The sequence below is a fragment of the Leishmania donovani genome, chromosome 31 (assembly GCF_000227135.1).
Source record: "Leishmania donovani BPK282A1 complete genome, chromosome 31".
Taxonomy (NCBI): Eukaryota; Euglenozoa; class Kinetoplastea; order Trypanosomatida; family Trypanosomatidae; genus Leishmania; species Leishmania donovani.
Genome location: NC_018258.1, coordinates 466,015 through 484,261, shown reverse-complemented (window position 1 = coordinate 484,261; position 18,247 = coordinate 466,015). Strand labels below are relative to the sequence as shown.

The following is an 18,247-nucleotide window of genomic DNA, read 5'->3' as shown; positions in this document are numbered from 1 at the left end:
CCCCCACACACACACACACACACGCATACATCTTCTCCAGCCCACCTCATTACTTCAAAAGGAGAAACAAAGAGAGAACAGAAAAGACAAGAACGAGAGAAAGTGAGAGAGGGACTTTTCTTGTCTACGGACAGCAGCCGTGCTGTGCTCCATCGTCGTCATCCCCGTTTTCGTTGTTCGTTGCTGTTTTTTTTTTTTTATTCTGTCCGCCTTGCGTTGTGCGCCTTGGGGAGCTGTTCTTTGCTTTCCTTCCTTTGCATTTTCTTCCTCGCGGCTCTCTCGCGGAAGCACCGCTTCTGTTGTTGTTGTTATCTGCGGGGGAAGGGGCAGCCGTCTGTCTCGTTGCACCGGAGCCGGAAGAGAACACCACAGGTAGAGCTGCCAGTGGTGGTTGCGTTTCTGTGTTTGTGCTCTCAGCATCGGCTTTCTCTCTCGTTTTCATCCTTGACTCCCTCTCACTTTCTTTTTGCATGTATCTTGTGCACCCACCCTTCACTGCTCAGCAATCTCCACCGGAAGACTGCGAGCCTCTTACCCGCTGGTACATGCCTACCCCCCCCCCCACACCTCCCCCCTCCCGCCTGCTGACACTCCGCATTTAAAATGCGCATTGAAGTGAAGTTTGGCTCTGCAAAGCACGACATCGAGGTAGCGGAGGATGCGACGCTTGGAACCCTCAAGGCAGCCATCTACGATGCCACCAATGTCCTTCCCCCACTGCAGAAGCTGCTGGGCAAGCCAAACCTGCAAGCGAAGCCGGATGACACGTTGTTGTCTGCCCTGGGGATCAAGGAGAAGACGAAGCTGATGCTCATCGGGTCGGCGGCAGCGGAGGTGGTCAAGGCCAACGCGCCGTCGGCGGAGGAGAAAAAGAAGGAGGAGGAGCGAGAGCGCCGGCTGCGCAATCTGCCCTACCGATTTTGGCGCCTGCCCGCGTATGGCGGCTTCCTGGCGGACCCGTATGTGGCTGGTCGCGGCGAACCCTTGGAGGGCGGCACGACGCTCCTGACACTGCTTTGCATGGATGTCATTCTCTGCCGTCTCAATACCCTCGGCGCAGGCAGCAGGCCCAACCCGTCCGCCGCCAGCACGAAGCTGCTACAGGCGCTGGGCCAGAGGGGTGCCGCCGAAGTGTCTCACCCTTTTCTGCAGGACATCTCTGTCGATCTGCGCACCGCCATACAGCGCGCACACGGCGCTATCCGCTCCTGTTACGACTTCACGGTAGAGGCTAGCAAGGCGGTGCAGCCGGCGACCGTTCTGGGCGTGGTGGACAGGTGCGTGCATCGCATCACAAGCCTGCCGACCGGGGAGTGGACGATGATCCCATCTGGCTGGATTGGCACTCATTCGTACACCATTATGTTTCTTCTCGTGCACCGCAGGGCAGCTGAGGTGTTTGACTTTGTTGTCGTCAATCGCGGCAGCGAAGGGCAGGGCTACCACCCGCGCTGGCAGACGGCGGAGAAGATATTGAGCTGCCCCATTCTCAAGTTCCAGGACGTGTCATCGACTCGGCTGCAGGACAAAACGTTTTGGCTGCTGCTGCTGTCGCTGTGGATGCGGCGCAACGATCCGCAGAACCAGTCAGAGTTCATCCGTGCTGAGGTGTTCTACGATGTGTTGCTGCCGTGGCTGGTGGAGAAGCTGCCGGAGGGGCGACGCCACGAAGACGACGTGAACTCGAACAGGAGTGGCCAAGCCGGCTCCCTGCATCTGACGACCACCCGCTTCACCACCGAGATGATTCTGCAGATGACAGGCGGCGCAGCGGATAGCGAGCAGCAGATGTCGCCCTCGCCTGCGTCGTCGACCGACTCGCCATTCACACCGTTCATCCACCGTAATGCGGCGAGCCCCATCTGCAGCTCCTCCAGCGGCATCAAATCCGTCATCACCGCCTTCTGCTATATCCTAGAGCAGTACTACCCTGCGTTGACGGCTCTTGAGAAGAAGCGCATCAAGTACGTGCTCAAGTACGAGTTCTTTGCGCGGGCTGCCGAAGACCTCTCGCGCTACTCGCGCCGCTTTCTGACCGACTCGACTTCCCTGACATGCGCCGACAGCGTCCAGGCCGCGCCGACGGCATCCAGATCGCCGGCACCGAGCACCAAGGACGCGCAGCTGCGCGCTGCGCTTGGCCGCCTCAAGGCCGCCGGCATCAACGACACGGCCGCCAACCTGTCCTTGGGCGCTGTTTGGCTGCGTCTCACAGACAATCGGGTGTACATCAAGGACAAGCAGAACAAGATCTTGCCCGACACCGACTTCCGCGACAAGATGGTGCTGTTGTTTGTCGGGAGCCTGAGGGTCCCGAGTGGCAAGGAGACGTCGACGCTGCTGGCGGAGGCAGTGACAGTGATGAAGCAGAAGTGCGGCCCCGACGCCGTCGAGGTCATCTTCCTCAGCTGCGACGAGACGCAGGATGACTACGAGGAGCACTGCGCCCTCTTCGACTTTCCGCGTGCTACGTACCCGTGCGTTGAGGTGCTCAACGCGATGGAGCTGGTCAAGGTACCGGAGCTTCTCGTCTTTCAGAGAGACGGAGAGCTGCTGCACCGGCAGGGCATCTCAGCGCTTCAGTCCGACCCTGAGGCGGCTCAATTCCCGGACGGTCCATGGAAAGGCGCGGTCCCTCTTTCTGCCACAGACGTGCAGCTACTACGCGTTGGTGCGAGTCAGCTGGCGCACCACACGAAGAAGCGACTGGACCGCGGTCAGCCTCCGGTCGCTGACAGTGATGCCGTGGTGCAACACGTTGTGGAGCTCGTGCACGCCGTCGAGGCAGTGGTTGACGCACTCCCGCAGGACGACGTGCAGGAGCTGATTCAGGCAGCCAGCGAGGTGCGGACCAGCACGACAGCGAGCGCCGCAAGCGTCACGGGTGGCGCATCCACAGCATCGTCATGCCCGCAGCGTACGGTGGACGCCATGGTGCAGGAGCCCATCGACGTTGCTCGCGAAGGTGTCTTCCAGAACGCTGAGCTCCTCCCCAAGGTCTCGGTCGCCGCTTACTACGGCCCAGCTTTCCAGTCGTCCGTTCCGTCCTTGCCTGACGTCCATGGCCTGACCAAGGCGACAAACTACGCCGAGTTGTTCGCGCTCCTGCCGCGCGTGCGAAGCGTCGTGGAGACGCTGTGGAGGCGCGCCGGCAACAGCGGCACCGCCTCTCGCGTCGCCGTACAGCTGCAGATTATCGAGTTCATCACGTGGATCTTCTCCACGCTGATCCCTGTGCCCCTGCCCGCGAGCTACACCATCGATGCCGTGCCGCAAGAGGAGCGGTGGTGTGTGTCTAGCTTCTATACGGAGGACATCATTCCACCAGCGCTGCAGTCGCCCGTGGGAGAGGGAGGTGTGGTGCCGCACCCACATGCCGCCGACCCGCAACTGACGATGTTGGAGTGCGTGTACTACCTAATGCTGTCGCTGGTGAATGCCTGGCAGGCTGTCGAGACGCCGACGCGCAGCTTCGATGCGGAGCGGTGTCTCATTTCGATGGACATGCTGCTCGTCTTCGATGCCATTCTGCGGCAGGTGAAAGGTAGCGACAAGTGCCGCATGATTTCCATGCTGCTGAACACCGGTGGCGGCTGCGGCTATTTCCTTTCCACCACGCAGGGCAAGCAGAACATCGCCTTTGCGTCCGTGGCAGCGGCACTGCAGCTGACTCGCCCGCGCCTGCTCCCGATTCGCTCCGCCATGCTGCGGTACATTGAGGAGCAGCAGAGGATGCGACCCGGCCATGAGCTGTTCGACCTGCGGATGCCGGACAAGCTGGAGCTTTTCAAGGGCAGCCACACCGTCGACTTCCTTAAATCAGTGCTGGCCAACGCAGGATACTCACTGGAGCAGTCCGGGGGTCTCTTTGGCGGTGGCTCGTCGGAGATGGAGAAGCTGATGGAGTGGCTCTGCAGCAACCGCTCACCGCTGGCGAAGGAGCATCCGGCATTCGGAATGATGCGAGACATGACGCTGCTGGCGAAGTTTATGGGCACCATGGAAATGCGCGACGCACAGTTGCTGCACCGCCGCAAGGAGCTCGACGCACTCGCCTCGTGGCGCATCTCGTTCGAGGAGGACGCACCAGGGCGGCAGATGAGCGCCGGATGGCGAACCCGCCCAGCACCGCCGCGGTGGGAGTGCCTAATGGTGCGTGGGCGTGACATGGACATTGCCGACATCGCCGTCAAGGGCTTTGGCGACCGCGAGGTCATGTACGGCGAGGGCCTGGCGCTGCACTCGCCCATCGACGTGTCACGAATGATTGAGGTGGACCACCCCACCGAGGACGACGTGCTGCACGCAAAGGTGCTGCCGACGTTTGCCGGCACGATGAATGTGGAAGAGTCGGAGGTGCTGCTGTCATGCCTGACCGCGCCGTATGTGCGGATCCCGCTCGTCCTCGACTTCTTCGCTTCGCAGGACCGGCATACATACCTGTTTGTGTACGAAGTGCAAGAGGTGTTGCGTGCGGTGCTGTTCGAGCCGGCTGCGTACGCCTCTCCGGCCGTGCTGAGCCACGCCGATCCCCGTTCTGTCCCTATGCGGCTGAGCAAGGAGCAGCGCGAGATGGTGGAGCTGCGTCGGCTACGCGGCGACCTGAGCCAGCAAAACTACGAGGACTGCCTTGGAACCACGTATGGGCTGCTTATGAGCGAGCTGACGCACGCGCCGACCAGCGTGCTTCGCCCACTGCGGAGCCTCTTGGAGAGCATCACGGAGCTCGGCCCCAGCTCCGTGTACAGCAGCAATGCCTCCTACGTCCTCTTTGTCGTCGGGCTGCTGTGTGATGTGCTGTCCTTTTGCCGCTTCATCGCCCACCAACAGCGGGAGCGGCAGGCGGAGGCCCCCCGCACGGCACCGGCTGCCTCGCCAAAGACGGAGGAAAGCGAGGAGGCGGCGGAGAGCCGCCGCAGCGAGGGCGCCTTGGGCGTCATAGAGGAGTATCACCGCCACTTTCTGCAATTCTTTGTCGCCACGGTGCAGCCGTTGTTGTGGGCGTGGCTGGAGGAGAGTGAGGAGAACACCGACACGCCGACGCAGTGCGTCATTCACGCCCACATGAGTCGGGTGGACCGCGCGCTATGGAAGGGGTACGACTCACTGTCGGCGTCGGCGGCGGCGGCGTCTTCTGGCGCGGGCGGTGGGCAGCATGGCAGTTTTCGGTCCGGGGCAACCAGCGCCGCGCCTGCGGAGGACCCGCATGCGCACCTGATTCGCATGCTCCGATCGTATGCGTTTGTGCGAGCACGCCACGGGTTTGGCATGGGCATGCAGCGCAGCCAGCTCGCGGCCCAAGAGGGAGACAGCTTGCTCACGCCGGAGGAAAAGATGCTGCGCTTCCTGCAGGCACAGGGCTTGAACACGTCGCGCGTCTCCAAGGAGCTTCTTGAGCAGGGCAAGCAGCTTATGATGAGTGGCGGACGTCGCCGCGCTGTCTTTGTGCAGATTCGCAGCCGCAACTACAACGACACGGTGCGCGTTCCGAACTTGATACACAGCGACCCGAGCAGCACGACCGAGTCGAAGCTGCTGAAGCTGCCGCCAGCCGATGTGCCGGAAAATGTACTCTTCTGCGACCTGCTAGAGGATCACCATCTGATCACGTCATTTCTGGACGAGATGACGCCGCAGCGGCGCGGCGCGGTGCTCTTGTCGATCGTTCAGTCCGTTCTCCGCGACCACACCGAGTCTGCAGGTGATGCGACTGCCTCAGGGACACTGCAAGACCGCAGGCGCCTTCGCCGCAGCCGCTCCACGAGCTTGTCAGCCCGTGCAAGCGCCGTGAACCTGGATGCTATGATGGACGACGATGACGAGGACCACGCCCCTCACGAGCGCTGCTCGCAGCGCGAGGAAACGCCGCTGTGGTCCATCTCGGCTCCTGGCGTCTACAAAGGGCCGGCGTCGAGCGGGCTCTTCTTCCATGCTCAGACGTGCGAGTTGTTTTGGCGCAACGACGAGCTGAAGCCCGTCCCGGACAGCATGTCGCACTTCACCGACTTTGAAAACATCTTGGGCAAGGACACCTTGCAGTGTGGCCTGGTGAGTCGCCACGAACACCGGCACTGGGTGCATCTGGTGGGCACGCCGTACGACGTGATTGAATGGACGGCACCGCCGGACCTGTCCGATCAAGGTGTGCATCACCCGTTTGTGATTGCCGGCAACTGGCCAGCGGAGTCGGTCGAGAGCGCGCTTTTCGAGAACGTCACCTACGACCGTGTCATCGCTGTGGACGACGACAACCCGTGGCCGCACAAGGAGGAGCGGTGGGCTGTCAACATGCTGCGAGACATTCTGCGAGCCGCGTTCCCGAATGGGATGAGGTTCTACCCTCTGGCCCCTGCGCTGTCGACGGTGGCAGCCAGCGACGTCGGCAACGAGGAGGAGGGGGAGCGCCTGATGGTGCCTGCGCTGCACCACTACGAGATGCGCTTCCTCATGAACGACGCCCCCCAGTACGAAAGCGACACCGATCGGGCAACGTGGAAGGAGGCTGTAGCCTACCGTTACCCGCAGCCGCGCATAGAAATATACAACCTCGTGCCGCACGCCCGCAAGCTGTACCGCTCGCTTGTCTACAGCACAAACCAGCACTACTGCTTGCACAGTATGGCGCTGCTGACAGGGACACGCACGCGCGAGTCGCTGGCGGTCACGGCATTTCAGGCCGGCGAACTGAAGAGGCGCATCTTCAACGAAAGCACGCTGGAAATCCACCGCTACAACGAGGCAATCCGTGGTCGTGAGGTGTACATTCCGGCAAGGCTGCTGCAGGGGCTGATTCCGAGTGTGCTGCTGGAGTCGTTCTTTATGTGGCAGGGCGAGGACGATGTGCTGCGCGGGTACCCGCTCTCGGAGGAGAACGAGACTGCCTCCGTCCTGCCGGACGCCGCCGCGTCTGGGGCCGGCAAGCGCAAGCCAGCGCGGGGAGAGGTGATGGACCACTGGTTCAACTACAGCATCGAGGTTCACCTGCACTTGGGCCGACGTGGTAGCGGTGCAATTGGTGAGGCTGCCTCATCACCGGCAACATCGTCGGCGTGTGTGGTGGTGCGCCGCAATGACAAGGGCCACTCTGCCATCGTTGAGGAGAAGCGTGCGGCATCGTCGGCTGACGCGGCAGCGGATGCGGCGCGCACCAAGACCATGGCGGAGGCGCAGGGTGCCGCGCACCGCCTCATGCTGGAGCGCGCCACGAGCGGCGACGGCTCGATGGATCTGTCGACTGACGCTCTTCACGCAAACGAGGAAGACGAGAGCGGCGGTGACCCAATACGGATCGCTGACGCCGATGTGGCGCTGCTTCACGAGGCACTTTCTCACCTTCCCAAGGGCGTGTGCATGCAGCTGCTGCGGCAGGCTCGAGGCGACATTGCGTCGGCGTTGACGTGGGCCTCCTCCGCTGCAAACGCAGATGCACTGCTCGCCATGGTGAAGAAGGATGCGAAGGCCAGCGGCGAAGAGGGTAGCAGTAAGAGGCACCAACTAGCGCAGATGGTAGCAAAGACACAGCGGGCAGTGGAGACGTGCGACTACGTGCTGGTGAACCTCTTGCATTGTCGGAACCTCTCGTATCTGCTGCAGATGCTCACGCGCATCGAGGACTGCTCTCATATTCTGGCGTGGGGCCGTCGCTGCTCAGCTGCGGGCAAGGCAAAGTGCGATGCTGCTTCAGCGGACGAAGGTGCGGCGCACTCGCTGCGAGTGGAGGACACGACCGACACAGGAACTTATGTCCAAATAGAGCTAATTGAGATGCCGCGGCTGCGTGTCCGCTTCTACACGAGCACAGACGGCTCAAGCAGCCGCGCTCGACTGTTCCTGGCGGATCAGCCGGGCTGGCGCCTCGCCGAGTGGGACGACTTCCACACGGCTCGCTGGCGGCAGCTGCGGGCGCTACAAGCGCCGTTTCAGCAGTGTCTTCTCCTTTGCAACAGCACGCGCGAGGTCGCCTTCTTGTGCCCGAACCACGACTTTGCGCCCATGAAGATCAGCGACGACCCGTTCAATCCGATGCTTCTCTTTGACCGCTCGTCCTACACGTGGAGGGAGGCGGTACCGTCCCCTTTCTACGTCTACGTCGTGCACAGTAGCAGCAGCTTCGTGATGCCGCCGTCGCTGTCGGCGTCGCTCTACTATGCCGTTATGCAGTGTGCGACGCAGCACTACGCAGGCGCCATGCGCACTCTCGAGTCCTGTTACACGGACAGCAGTTTCTCCACCGAGGAGGGGTTTATGTTCGCGCTGTTCGAGCGCACCATGGCGGATCGCTTCCCCGACGCGTGCGCGGTTCGGCTGAAGCTGGCTCACGCGGTGCAGTACAGCTTGAACACCTACCAGTGGCCGCTGGCGACCGAGCTGTCGGATTATTTGATGACGAAGCACCACGTGGCAGAGGACTGTCGACTGTCGCGCGGTGAGGTTCTAGACCTGCTCAAGCGCTGCGCGCAGGCGACCCCGATGGTGCGCAGTCAGCTAGAGCTGTATGCCGGGCTGATGAAGCTGGAGCACAAGCAATCAGGCAGGCCGGCAACGGTGCCGGTGGTTGTGCAAACTCCCGCGCTGGAGCGCTGCCGGTTTCCATGGGAGCGGCTGCTGCTGTACCCGTGGGAACGCATCGCACCACAGAAGCTAAAGCGCGTCTGCTACCAGCTGCAGAGCCCAGAGATGGTCAAGGACGAAAAGCTTGTCGAGTTTCTGTGGACAGATCAGCTGCTCATGGATGAGGAAGGTGGTGCAAACACGAAGAAGGGGTTTTACTTTCTCTACTGCATGAAGCGGAACACAGTGGTGCCGACGATTGGCGAGGAGCACGTCGGCGTCACCCTTTCGCAGCTGCTCGCCCGCTGGTTCCAGCTGCGGCACTCTCGTTGGGGACGCGAGGAGCAGCAGGGGAGTGAGACGGAGATGGCACCGTCTTGGTGCAGCACGGTACTGCAGATGATGGAGATGTTCCCACACACGGACTGGCCCGCACCGGCGGACAACGCAGAGCGCTACATCCTCGCCCGCGGCGTGTCGCTGACGGAGGAGTACGAAGCAAGCGAGCACTCCCATGGGCTGATCATCGGGGACCAGGAGACCGCGGTGCGCCGGCGGCGCGGCACCATTCCGGAGCTCTTCAACGCCATTCACCGCGTGGCGCAGAAGCACTTCAAGACGGACCACATTACCGAGGCAGTGCGCGAGGCGCGCCAGATGAGCCGGCTGCGCACACCGGCGAGCCAGAAGGTGACCTTGCTTATGAGGGACCACTTGCGTGGCCGCGTGGTGCCAGGCGACACAGGCCGCGATCAGGTAGAGTTGAATGAGGCGGACATCTCAGTCGACTACTTCCAGAATGACAACGCGGAGGGCGACTCTGCCGCGGCGGCCCTGCGCCGCTCTTCACTGCAGGCCCTTTGCACCGAGCCGCTGAGCTCGCTGCAGCTGGCCCAAAGTGTTATCGCTGAGGGCGAGCCAGCTGCGCCGCCGGTGTCCCCGTCGGTGTCTGTGCTGCCTTTCGATCTGCGAACTCATCCTCTCTCTCGCACCCCGCTGGCGCAGAACATGCTGGATCGTCTGGAGGAGGACTCCATGCGCTTCCGCAGCCAGCAGCAGGCTCAGCGGCCCCGCTACTTCCAGTGCCTCTCCAAGGACATCGTGCGGGAGCTGTTGACCACCCCAGATGTGGCGGTCATGACAGCGTCTCTGGCGACGGCGGTGACGGTGCTGGGCGACTGTGTGCGGCAGCTGCGCGCGCTGGGAGAGCAGGACGCCGATCGCGTCATGCGTTTACGCTCGTCGCTGCTGTCTTTGGCGAATGATGTTCACCCAAGGTCGTCTACGGAGCCCTCTCACAGCAACAACGGCGTCTCTGCTGCTGGCGCACAGTCGCTTGATCGCGGACGCCTGGTGCACTACCTGCAGCGAGCGGAACGTTCGCGTGTTGCCGTACCGCTTGAGTGGCTGTGTGCCGGCTTGCTGAGCACTACCCTCCAGAGCGACCTCAAGGCCGAGAACCTCTTTCACGGATCCCTGCAGCAGATTCAGGCGGAGCTCATTCTTCTCATGCTGCTAAGCAACCGCATGTACTTTGCGGAGCAGGCAGCGCAGGCGGTGCAGCAGCTCCTCTTGTTCTTGGAGCTGTGCGGACACCTTCGCGGTGTCGTGCCTCCTCACGCGGAGATGACAGCTTGTGGCAGCAAGAGCACTGTGCAGGCCCGCGCGGCACGCATTCGTGAGCTGGTGCAGCACTTCTCGCTCGAGATCGATCCGTCTGTGCTCCAGCAGCTCACGACAGCAGCGCCAACCATCACGAACGCAAGTACTGGCACAAGTGATGCGGAGGCGACAGGTGCATCGGACACGTGCGTCCCTCTTTCAGAGGACACTCGCCGGACCGTGACTAGCCGGCTGCAGCAGCTGGCGAACGCTGCTCTTGATACGCTGACGGCACGTCGCACGTACGTCCACATCCATCCTGACTTTTCCTCCTCGGCGGCGTCGTCGAGTGCCGGGGGAGCGGCAGGCAAAGCAAGCAACAGCTCTTTCAGAGCAACCCTCGACCCCCGCTTTCTTGTCTTCGAGTTCCTTTTCAACATTCTCCTGCGTGCCCGCCAGGTGGAGATGGTGGAGTGGTTTGTGCGCAACATCCGCGAAGGTCAGTCGCGTGTGCAGCAGATGATCATGGGCCAAGGTAAGACCACTGTCGTGGGACCGCTGCTGGCCCTCATCCTCGCCGATGGGCAGCAGCTCATCACGCAGGTGATGCCGACAGCGCTGCTGGAGCAGACGCGTGGCATTCTGCGCCGCTGCTTCGGCGTCGTCGTGACGAAGCACATCTACACGGTGCAGTTCGACCGTAGCAATGAGGAGGGCACGAGCGATGGAGTGGAGCTGCTCTATCAGAAGCTGAAATCTGCGGAGGAAGACCGCTCGGTGGTGATCGCCGCACCTGAATGTGTCAAGTCGCTCTTCCTGAAGGGGATCGAGCAGCTGCACATGATGGAGAGCGTGCCCACGGAGGACATGGAGCTGGACGAGGCGGCAGATGACCGCTATGCTTCTCACATAAAGGCATTGCGTCGCAAGATGATGGAGCGGTCTGCCCTGGCGGACGCCATCACGCCGATTCTGGAATTGTGGAAGCGTGGTGTGCTGATTATGGACGAGGTCGATGTACTCCTGCACCCCCTGCGCTCGGAGCTAAACTTCCCGATCGGCCTCAAGCACCCCATCGACATGAGCGGCCCTCGTTGGCTGCTGCCTATCCACCTTTTGGATGGCATCTTTGCGAGTCAGCAAGGGAGAGCGTGCGAGGACGTGCAGCGGCAGCTGGAGTGCGGCTCATCTAGCCAGACTGCTAACTCGGCGCGCTTGGGTGGCTCGTCGCTGGCGGAGATGAGGGGCGTTCAGGAGGAGAAGCGGCGGTACGCTCTGAGTGCCATCCGCAGCGTCATTCTCACCGGTTTCCGCCAGCGCGCCCTTCAGCGAGAGCCGCACTTGGTCTTGCTCGACCCCGGCCACTACTACGTCGAGCAGCTGCTGCCGGTGCTCGTGCCGTGGCTGCAGCTGTGGCTGCACGAGCATCTGATGGACCACCTTCCAGAGCAGGAGCGCCAGAACTGGGCCTACGTGTCCTCGGATGCGTTTGCCGAGAAGACGAAGCCGTTCTTGCTCTCCCCGGTGAAACTCGACGACGCGGAAAGCCGCGTATCTCGTGAGTTGAACGCGTACATGCCTCACTACGGTCTGCAGCTGCTGAACCTCGCACACGACTGGCTTCATCGCTTGCTGCCGCATGTGCTCGCCAAGATCGACCGGGTCAGCTTTGGCGTGTTGCAGCCGAACGATCTGGCGCTCAGCGGTGATTCAGCGCGGATTCCGTACAGCCGAAAGATGACGGCCGTCCCTTTCGTCGCGAAGGACGTGCCGAGCCGCAGCTCTGAGTTCGCGCATCCGGATGTGGTCATCGGGCTTACAATCCTTGCCTTTCGCTACGAGGGACTACGCCTGCAGGATGTGAAGGAGCTCGTGACGCAGCTGAAACGCGACTTTGCGCGGCAGGCGGGGCCGAAGGAGCACCGCCCGGCGGCAAAGCTGTACAAGCACTGGCTGCGTCTGAGCTCCTCGGACCGCGCGGCCGCCGCGGCGGCCACCGAGAAGACCGTGGCAGATGACAACGAGGACGTACTTCGCTCATTCGAGCGCGCCGGTGTGCCGCTGTCGCAGCTGCAGGTGACGGACAAGGCGCAGATGCAGTCGCTCTACCACCTGCTGCACGGCGTGCCGGAGGTGATCCACTACTACCTGTGCTCTACTATCTTTCCGCGAACGATGAACTTTCAGCGACTGAAGATCAGCGCCTGCGGCCACGAGCTCGGCTCCTCGATGCTATTCACAAAGAGGATAGGCTTCAGTGGGACACCGAGCAACATTCTGCCGCTGGACCTTGGTGAGTGCTTCTACGAACCTGGCAGTGACGGACGTGTGCTGTCGGTTCTCACGAACCCCGAGGTGGTCCATGCCGAGGTGCTACCGGACAGCTGGACTCCGCTCCGGCTACTGGACCGCATAGCCGCAGCGCAGCCGCCGTACTCGGCCCTCATCGACGCTGGCGCTCTCATCACGAACATGGACAACGAGGAGGTGGCTCGCTACCTTCTGGCGCGGCTGCCAGCAGCTCTGTTCGATGGCGTCGTCTTTCTTGACAGGCGGGATCGGCAGATGATTCTGCAGCGAGACAACGGCCTCGTCATCCCGGTCTCCCAGTGCGGTGTGCCGCTGGCTCGCCGCTTTACCTTCTTTGACCAGGTGCACACGACCGGCACGGATGTGAAGCAGTCGTCCACAGCAGTTGCCGTCATCACCTTTGGCAAGGATCTCGTCTTACGCGATTATGCGCAGGGTGCGTATCGCATGCGTGGCATCGGCAAAGGGCAGCGGCTGTGCTTGTATCTGATCCCCGAGGTGGTCTCCCGCATTCAGGAGGCGTTGGGGTCTCGGTACCGCACTGGCGACATGCTCAAGGACGTTCCAGCGTGGCTCCTCCTCAACTCCATGAAGGTCGAGAGCCTGCAGTTCTTCAAGCTCTCCCTGCAGGAGCTGGCGAATGTGTGGCGCAAGAAGGCGGTTGCGCACCTCTTGCACGATGCTCGGCACGCGAACGCACATCCAGAGCTCTTTACTGGGTGGATGCGCTGCCGTCGCTTTCACCTGCCACGACCGGCAGCGGGCAACGGCGCCGCTGAAGCGGGCAAACACGCCAGCTCGGAAGAGGACGCATCTGCTGCGATCGCCGATGCGGCGCTGAAGCTCCCCTCTGTCGACGTTCTCCGCGCTGCTATTGCTGAGTTCAGGGAGGTGATCGAATACCCCGTTGCCGGAAAGATTGCCCAGGCTCCCTCCTTCAGCGAGCACCTGCAGGAGATTCTGCAGGCGCGCTCGCAGGAGCTGATCGAAGGCGACGCCTTGTCGCAGGGGCTGGTGGAGCAGTTGCTTGACCGCATGCGGCGCAGCATTCAGGGTTCACGGGCGGCCGCCGAGGGAGGCAGTAGCGCCTCCGCCAAGGAAGCCAGCGGCAAGGGCGCCACTGGGGCTGGGCAAGAAGGGGTGCACAACACGATGAACCTAAACGCGGAGATCGTACACGAGCAGGAGGCGGAGCAGGAGCAGGAGCAGGAGGCGGAGCAGGAAGAACAGCGCATCTCCGCATTTTCGCGCGACGACGAGAGCCAGATTGGGTGGGCAGTGGACACGCTCCGGACCTGCGGCACGATCGCGGCAGACACGGTGCGACCCACACACGGCTGCTGCTTCTACCAGATGAACACCTTCCAGATTCGGCCCAGCCAGCCGAAGCTTCAGGTGCCATCGCAGTACCTCGTGAGCGACAACTATTTCAGGCTGGACTGGCATGGCGTGGGAGAACGGCGGCTGAAGAACGTTTTCCTTTTTCTGGAGTGGGTGCCCATCCCTGCCGCTCTTTCGGCGTCTCCCCCACAAGCCGCCACCGGCGGGTCGTCGTCCGAGGCGGCGACGATGGTCTGCTCCGGCCTCCTCACTCTCGCGGAGGGCGAGTCCATGCGTTGGCTCATTCATCACTCCCGCTACGTGCAGAGGAACTTCCGCCTGGCGCTGCGCTTCGCCTCGAGCGGCGCCTACATGGATGCCACCGGGCCCTTTTCGGCGGTCGTGCACCGCCAAGGCGTACAGGCACTGCGTCACATGCAGTTGAGCTCGACCAGTTCGTGTGGCGGCGGCTACGATGTGAGCACGTGCGACGCGGTGGCAGACAGAGCGGTGCTGCTCTACCGTTTCCTGAACAGCGACATGTTCTATTCCACCAAGCAGCTTGCCGTATTGGAGGAGGTGCTAGAAGCGATGTCGCCGTCCGACCGGCTGCACTTTTTCACGGAGTGTCTGCGGGTGCGCCGGCGCAGTCGCAACCACTGGGAGGATGCCCCAATCGCGATGCTCTTTGTCTCTGAGGCTGAAAAGCCGTATCTGCGCCAGCTGGCTGTCGGCAAGCGCATGCAGCAGGGGATGGAGGACATGGCGGAGGTCGTGGTGCGTGCCGCGCGTCCGAAAGCGTCGGAGCGCGTGCGCCGCGAGGCGGAGCCGGTGCAGCGGGGCTTTGAGAGCTTCACTGTGGCTCTATCTCAAGCGCTGTCCGCGTGCGGCGCCTCTGCTGCGTTTTCGGCAGAGCGTGTAGCGGAGATGCTGACAGAGAGCTTTCCGGCTGTCTTTAAAACGCTCAGCGTGCAGGAGGTGGCACAGTCGCTCTTCTTCCTTGTGCAGCAGAAGCGCGGCGCAGTTGGCTGTTCCGCTGCGTCCGCGCCACCTGCAGCCGCCGCCTCGGCGGACCCAGCGAACTACATCTCGGCCGAGGAGCTGTTCGCTGTGATACCGCCCCTGAACGCAGAGGTGCTGCGCGAACGGGTCGAGGCTGCGCACGCGCCTCGCCCGGCTGCAGCTGCAGCGCAGCCCGCCAGTATCGCTGTGTGGTCGTGTGACGCATGCACATTCCAGAACCCGATCGCGAGCAACATGTGCTCCATGTGCATGGCCCCGAAGCCAAAGTCTGTGAGAGTAGCCGAGGATGCGGCGATGGCGGCTGCCGTCGATGCCGCGGCCGGCGGGACTGGGGAGGAGGATGAGGGCGATGACGACGGTGCGGACGCGCCATGGCAGTGTGGGGTGTGCACGTTTATCAACGAATCTCGCGCGAAGCCGATGTGCGAGATCTGCATGGCGCCAAACCCGCGTCCACTGAAGGCGTCAGGTGGCGGGCGCGCTGAGAGGTCTCCGTTTGGCGGCGGCTTCGAGTGCCCGGAGGGGTACTGGGTGTGCTCGGTGGAGCATGGCGGCTGCAGCAAGTTCAATCCCAATGCTTTGTTCTACTGTCAGGTGTGTGAGAAGGCGCGGCCGAATCTCGCCAGCGTTCGGTTTTGATGGGAAGACGCAGGCGAAGCCACGAAGCGGACAAACAGAACAAGAACAAAAAAGGAGGCGGGAGAGGCCCCGCCCTCCCCCAAATGTTTCTTTGTTCTGTGCAGGGGATGCTTTTGTGTGTGTGTGTGTGTGAGGAGGGGGGGGGCTCTGCTGTGATGTCGTGCCCGTACGCTGATGATGCGCTTCTGCGTGCTGCGGCCTTCCTGTACCTTACCTTTTCTTGCTGTGCTCCGTGCCGTCTCTGACACGTCGTCGTTACGAGCGCACATAATGCTGCGGTGCGTCACTCCAAGACGCCGACCCTTTGATTTTGTCCTCAAATGGGGCCTCACCCTTCTCTCTCTGTGTATGTGCTCTGGGCCTGTGTGACCATGCTGGACGGTGAGGTGGCTATGGCAATGCCCCCACCCCTTTTGTTGTTGCATCCGCCAATGGGGCGCGCCGCTGTTGTGCCGATCAGGGAATGGCCTGACTTGTACTGTACTGCGTGGAGGGAGCCTTCAGGGCGACGGCCCCAATACGATCATGTGTTTTGTGTGCGACGGTTGTCTACCTCGCTTTTTGCCTCGTTCCGCTTTGGGTCGCCCCCCCCCCCCTTTATGCCTCTCCCTATTCCGTCTACTTGCCGCCTCTTCCTCGCTTGTGTGCGAGTGACGGCCAACGGCGTGCACGTGTGCCTTACACGCACAACCGAACCGAGAAAGACAACAGCGCAGAAACAAAGGGAGACGAAAAACGGGAAAGAAAAAGGGCCACGGACGTGTCGCAGCATGTAGGCTGCAGCTGTGATGGCCGGCGGACAAGTATACCTTTGCAAGTCCTTTTCTGCGGTGCGATGCTGCCTTCAGTGGGTGATTTCTTTTTCCGTTTTTCAGCCCCACAGCCGCCGTGCTTCCGTGAGTCGGCCATTCAAGATCTCTGATGCAGTAGACGCGCAGCAAAAGAACCTGCGACATCACGCATCGGCCATCTCGAGTGCGTGCTCTCTTCTCTTCTACAACAATGGCTCGCCTCCCCTCTCCATGCATCGCATTCGCATATGGCACGGGTAAACACGAGAGGCATCGTTGTGCTTGCCCGCCCCTCTTGCCTCCCTGCAGTATCTCCACCTCACCGCCTCTCCGCCTCTCCGCCACGCGTCACGTGAGGCCGTGCAGCCCCACAAAAAAGACCCGACAAGGATTTTTCTTGTTTTTTTTTTTTTTGCCAGCAGCTGATCGTAAACTGCAGCAAGAGGCAACCGACACTCTCCGCCCCGTCCTCCTCTCCTTCCACTGGCGGTTTCTCTTTCGCTTCTCAGTCGTTGTGTATACGCTGACACGCACTTTTCATAGCTGCCCTTCATGTCGGACAAGGAGACCTATGTGCGCCTCTTCTACAAGGGCACCAGCCTTGTTGTGCCAATGTCGTTTGTTCTGAACGAACACCCTGGCGGTGCTGAGTACATCCTGCAGTACGCCAACCAAGACATCACGAGCGCCTTTAAGGACATGAACCACTCTACCGACGCGCACGCACTTCTCAACACCTTTGAGGAGGTCGAGGCTAAGGAGGGCTTCAGGGACATCTACAACCCGGCAGAGTATCAACTCAAGATCAAGCTGTCGCACAGCTACGACGAGGAGCGCCGTTGCACCACAGAGGTGCGCCGGTGGCGCCAGAGAACCACGCTGATCACGGTGATGACGACACTGGCAGCGATGGGTGTTGCCGCGTACGCGCTGCGACGTCATCTGCAGCGCGCATGAGGTGGCTGATTTTTTTTTTTTTGCATGCTGTTCGCGTGTGGAGCAGAGGCGTTAGACACCATGTGCGAGGTGCGCTGACTCTCACGCGGGTCCTCTACTCGTTCATCTCGGCTGTTGCTGCTGCTACGATGTGCTCTCTGCTTTCATGCCACATGCGACAACGGGAAAGCTGGGGTGATGTGCGACATGCCACTTATTCTCTTTTCGCTTCGTTCGTGCTTGTTGGGCCATCCCGTTTTCGCTTCCGGTATCGCTCACGGCCTCATCTGCTGCGCTTACCGGCGCGCGTTTGTGATCCTGTTGAAGACACCGCTTTTTGGACCCCTGTTTTCTGCTTGTCGCGCTCTTCCGTTTCTTCTCTGCTCCGCCCTGCCGCTATCGCGGTTGCCTGTGTCACTTGCTGCTTCTTCATCTGCGTGGGCCATGCTAGTTGCCGTTCTCAAGGAGAGCGGCAAGCTCATCTTAAGAGGCTGTGCTGTGCGCAGCAGGTGTACGAGTCCGCTGCAGTTAGCTGCGAGTACAGCACATACGGCAGTTCTTTTCTCTTGCCGCGACGCGGTGCTTCCGCAAAGGGAGAGAGCCACTCTCCCTCATAGATGTATGCCGAAGCCAAAGTCTGGGCTGCAGTTACTCTCAGATGTCACTGACGCCTGCTTTCTGTCGCACACTGTTCTACTCCCCCCAACCGTTGGGGCACTTGCTCGCTGAGTATGCCTTTGCGTGTGCGCACGCGGGGATATGCGTGCCTGAACATCGTCCTGGAAAAAAAAACATATGTTTGTATTGTTTTGCTTTCATGATCTCACCTATCTTCTGCGTATCCGCTCCCTACTAACTCTTACCGCTTAGTACGATCTTTTCCAGTACGGAGTTGGCGTGCCGTACTCGCGTGCGGGCACGCCATACACGTACCAGATGCCTTGCCGAAACAACCGCACGAGCCTGCCCCCAGGAGAAACCGTGTTGGGGTCTGCGCGCGCCACTGCGGTTGTAATGCGCCGTGTATTCTTTGTTTTGTGAGCCGTCTTTCTCCATGCCAGCGCGCGCAACCGAAA

At 61.5% G+C, this 18,247-nt stretch overlaps 2 protein-coding genes across 2 annotated transcripts; both read left to right on the top strand.

The window, feature by feature from the left end:
• Positions 1–603: 603 nt before the first annotated feature.
• Positions 604–15,444, top strand: LDBPK_311230 (hypothetical protein, conserved; the record flags this gene model as incomplete). Its single annotated transcript, XM_003863166.1, has 1 exon — positions 604–15,444. The coding sequence occupies one exon, from the start codon at positions 604–606 to the stop codon at positions 15,442–15,444; it is 14,841 nt and encodes a 4,946-aa protein (XP_003863214.1).
• A 1,343-nt stretch (positions 15,445–16,787) lies between these two features.
• Positions 16,788–17,192, top strand: LDBPK_311220 (hypothetical protein, unknown function; the record flags this gene model as incomplete). Its single annotated transcript, XM_003863165.1, has 1 exon — positions 16,788–17,192. One exon carries the CDS (start codon positions 16,788–16,790, stop codon positions 17,190–17,192), a length of 405 nt encoding a protein of 134 aa, XP_003863213.1.
• Positions 17,193–18,247: the final 1,055 nt, after the last annotated feature.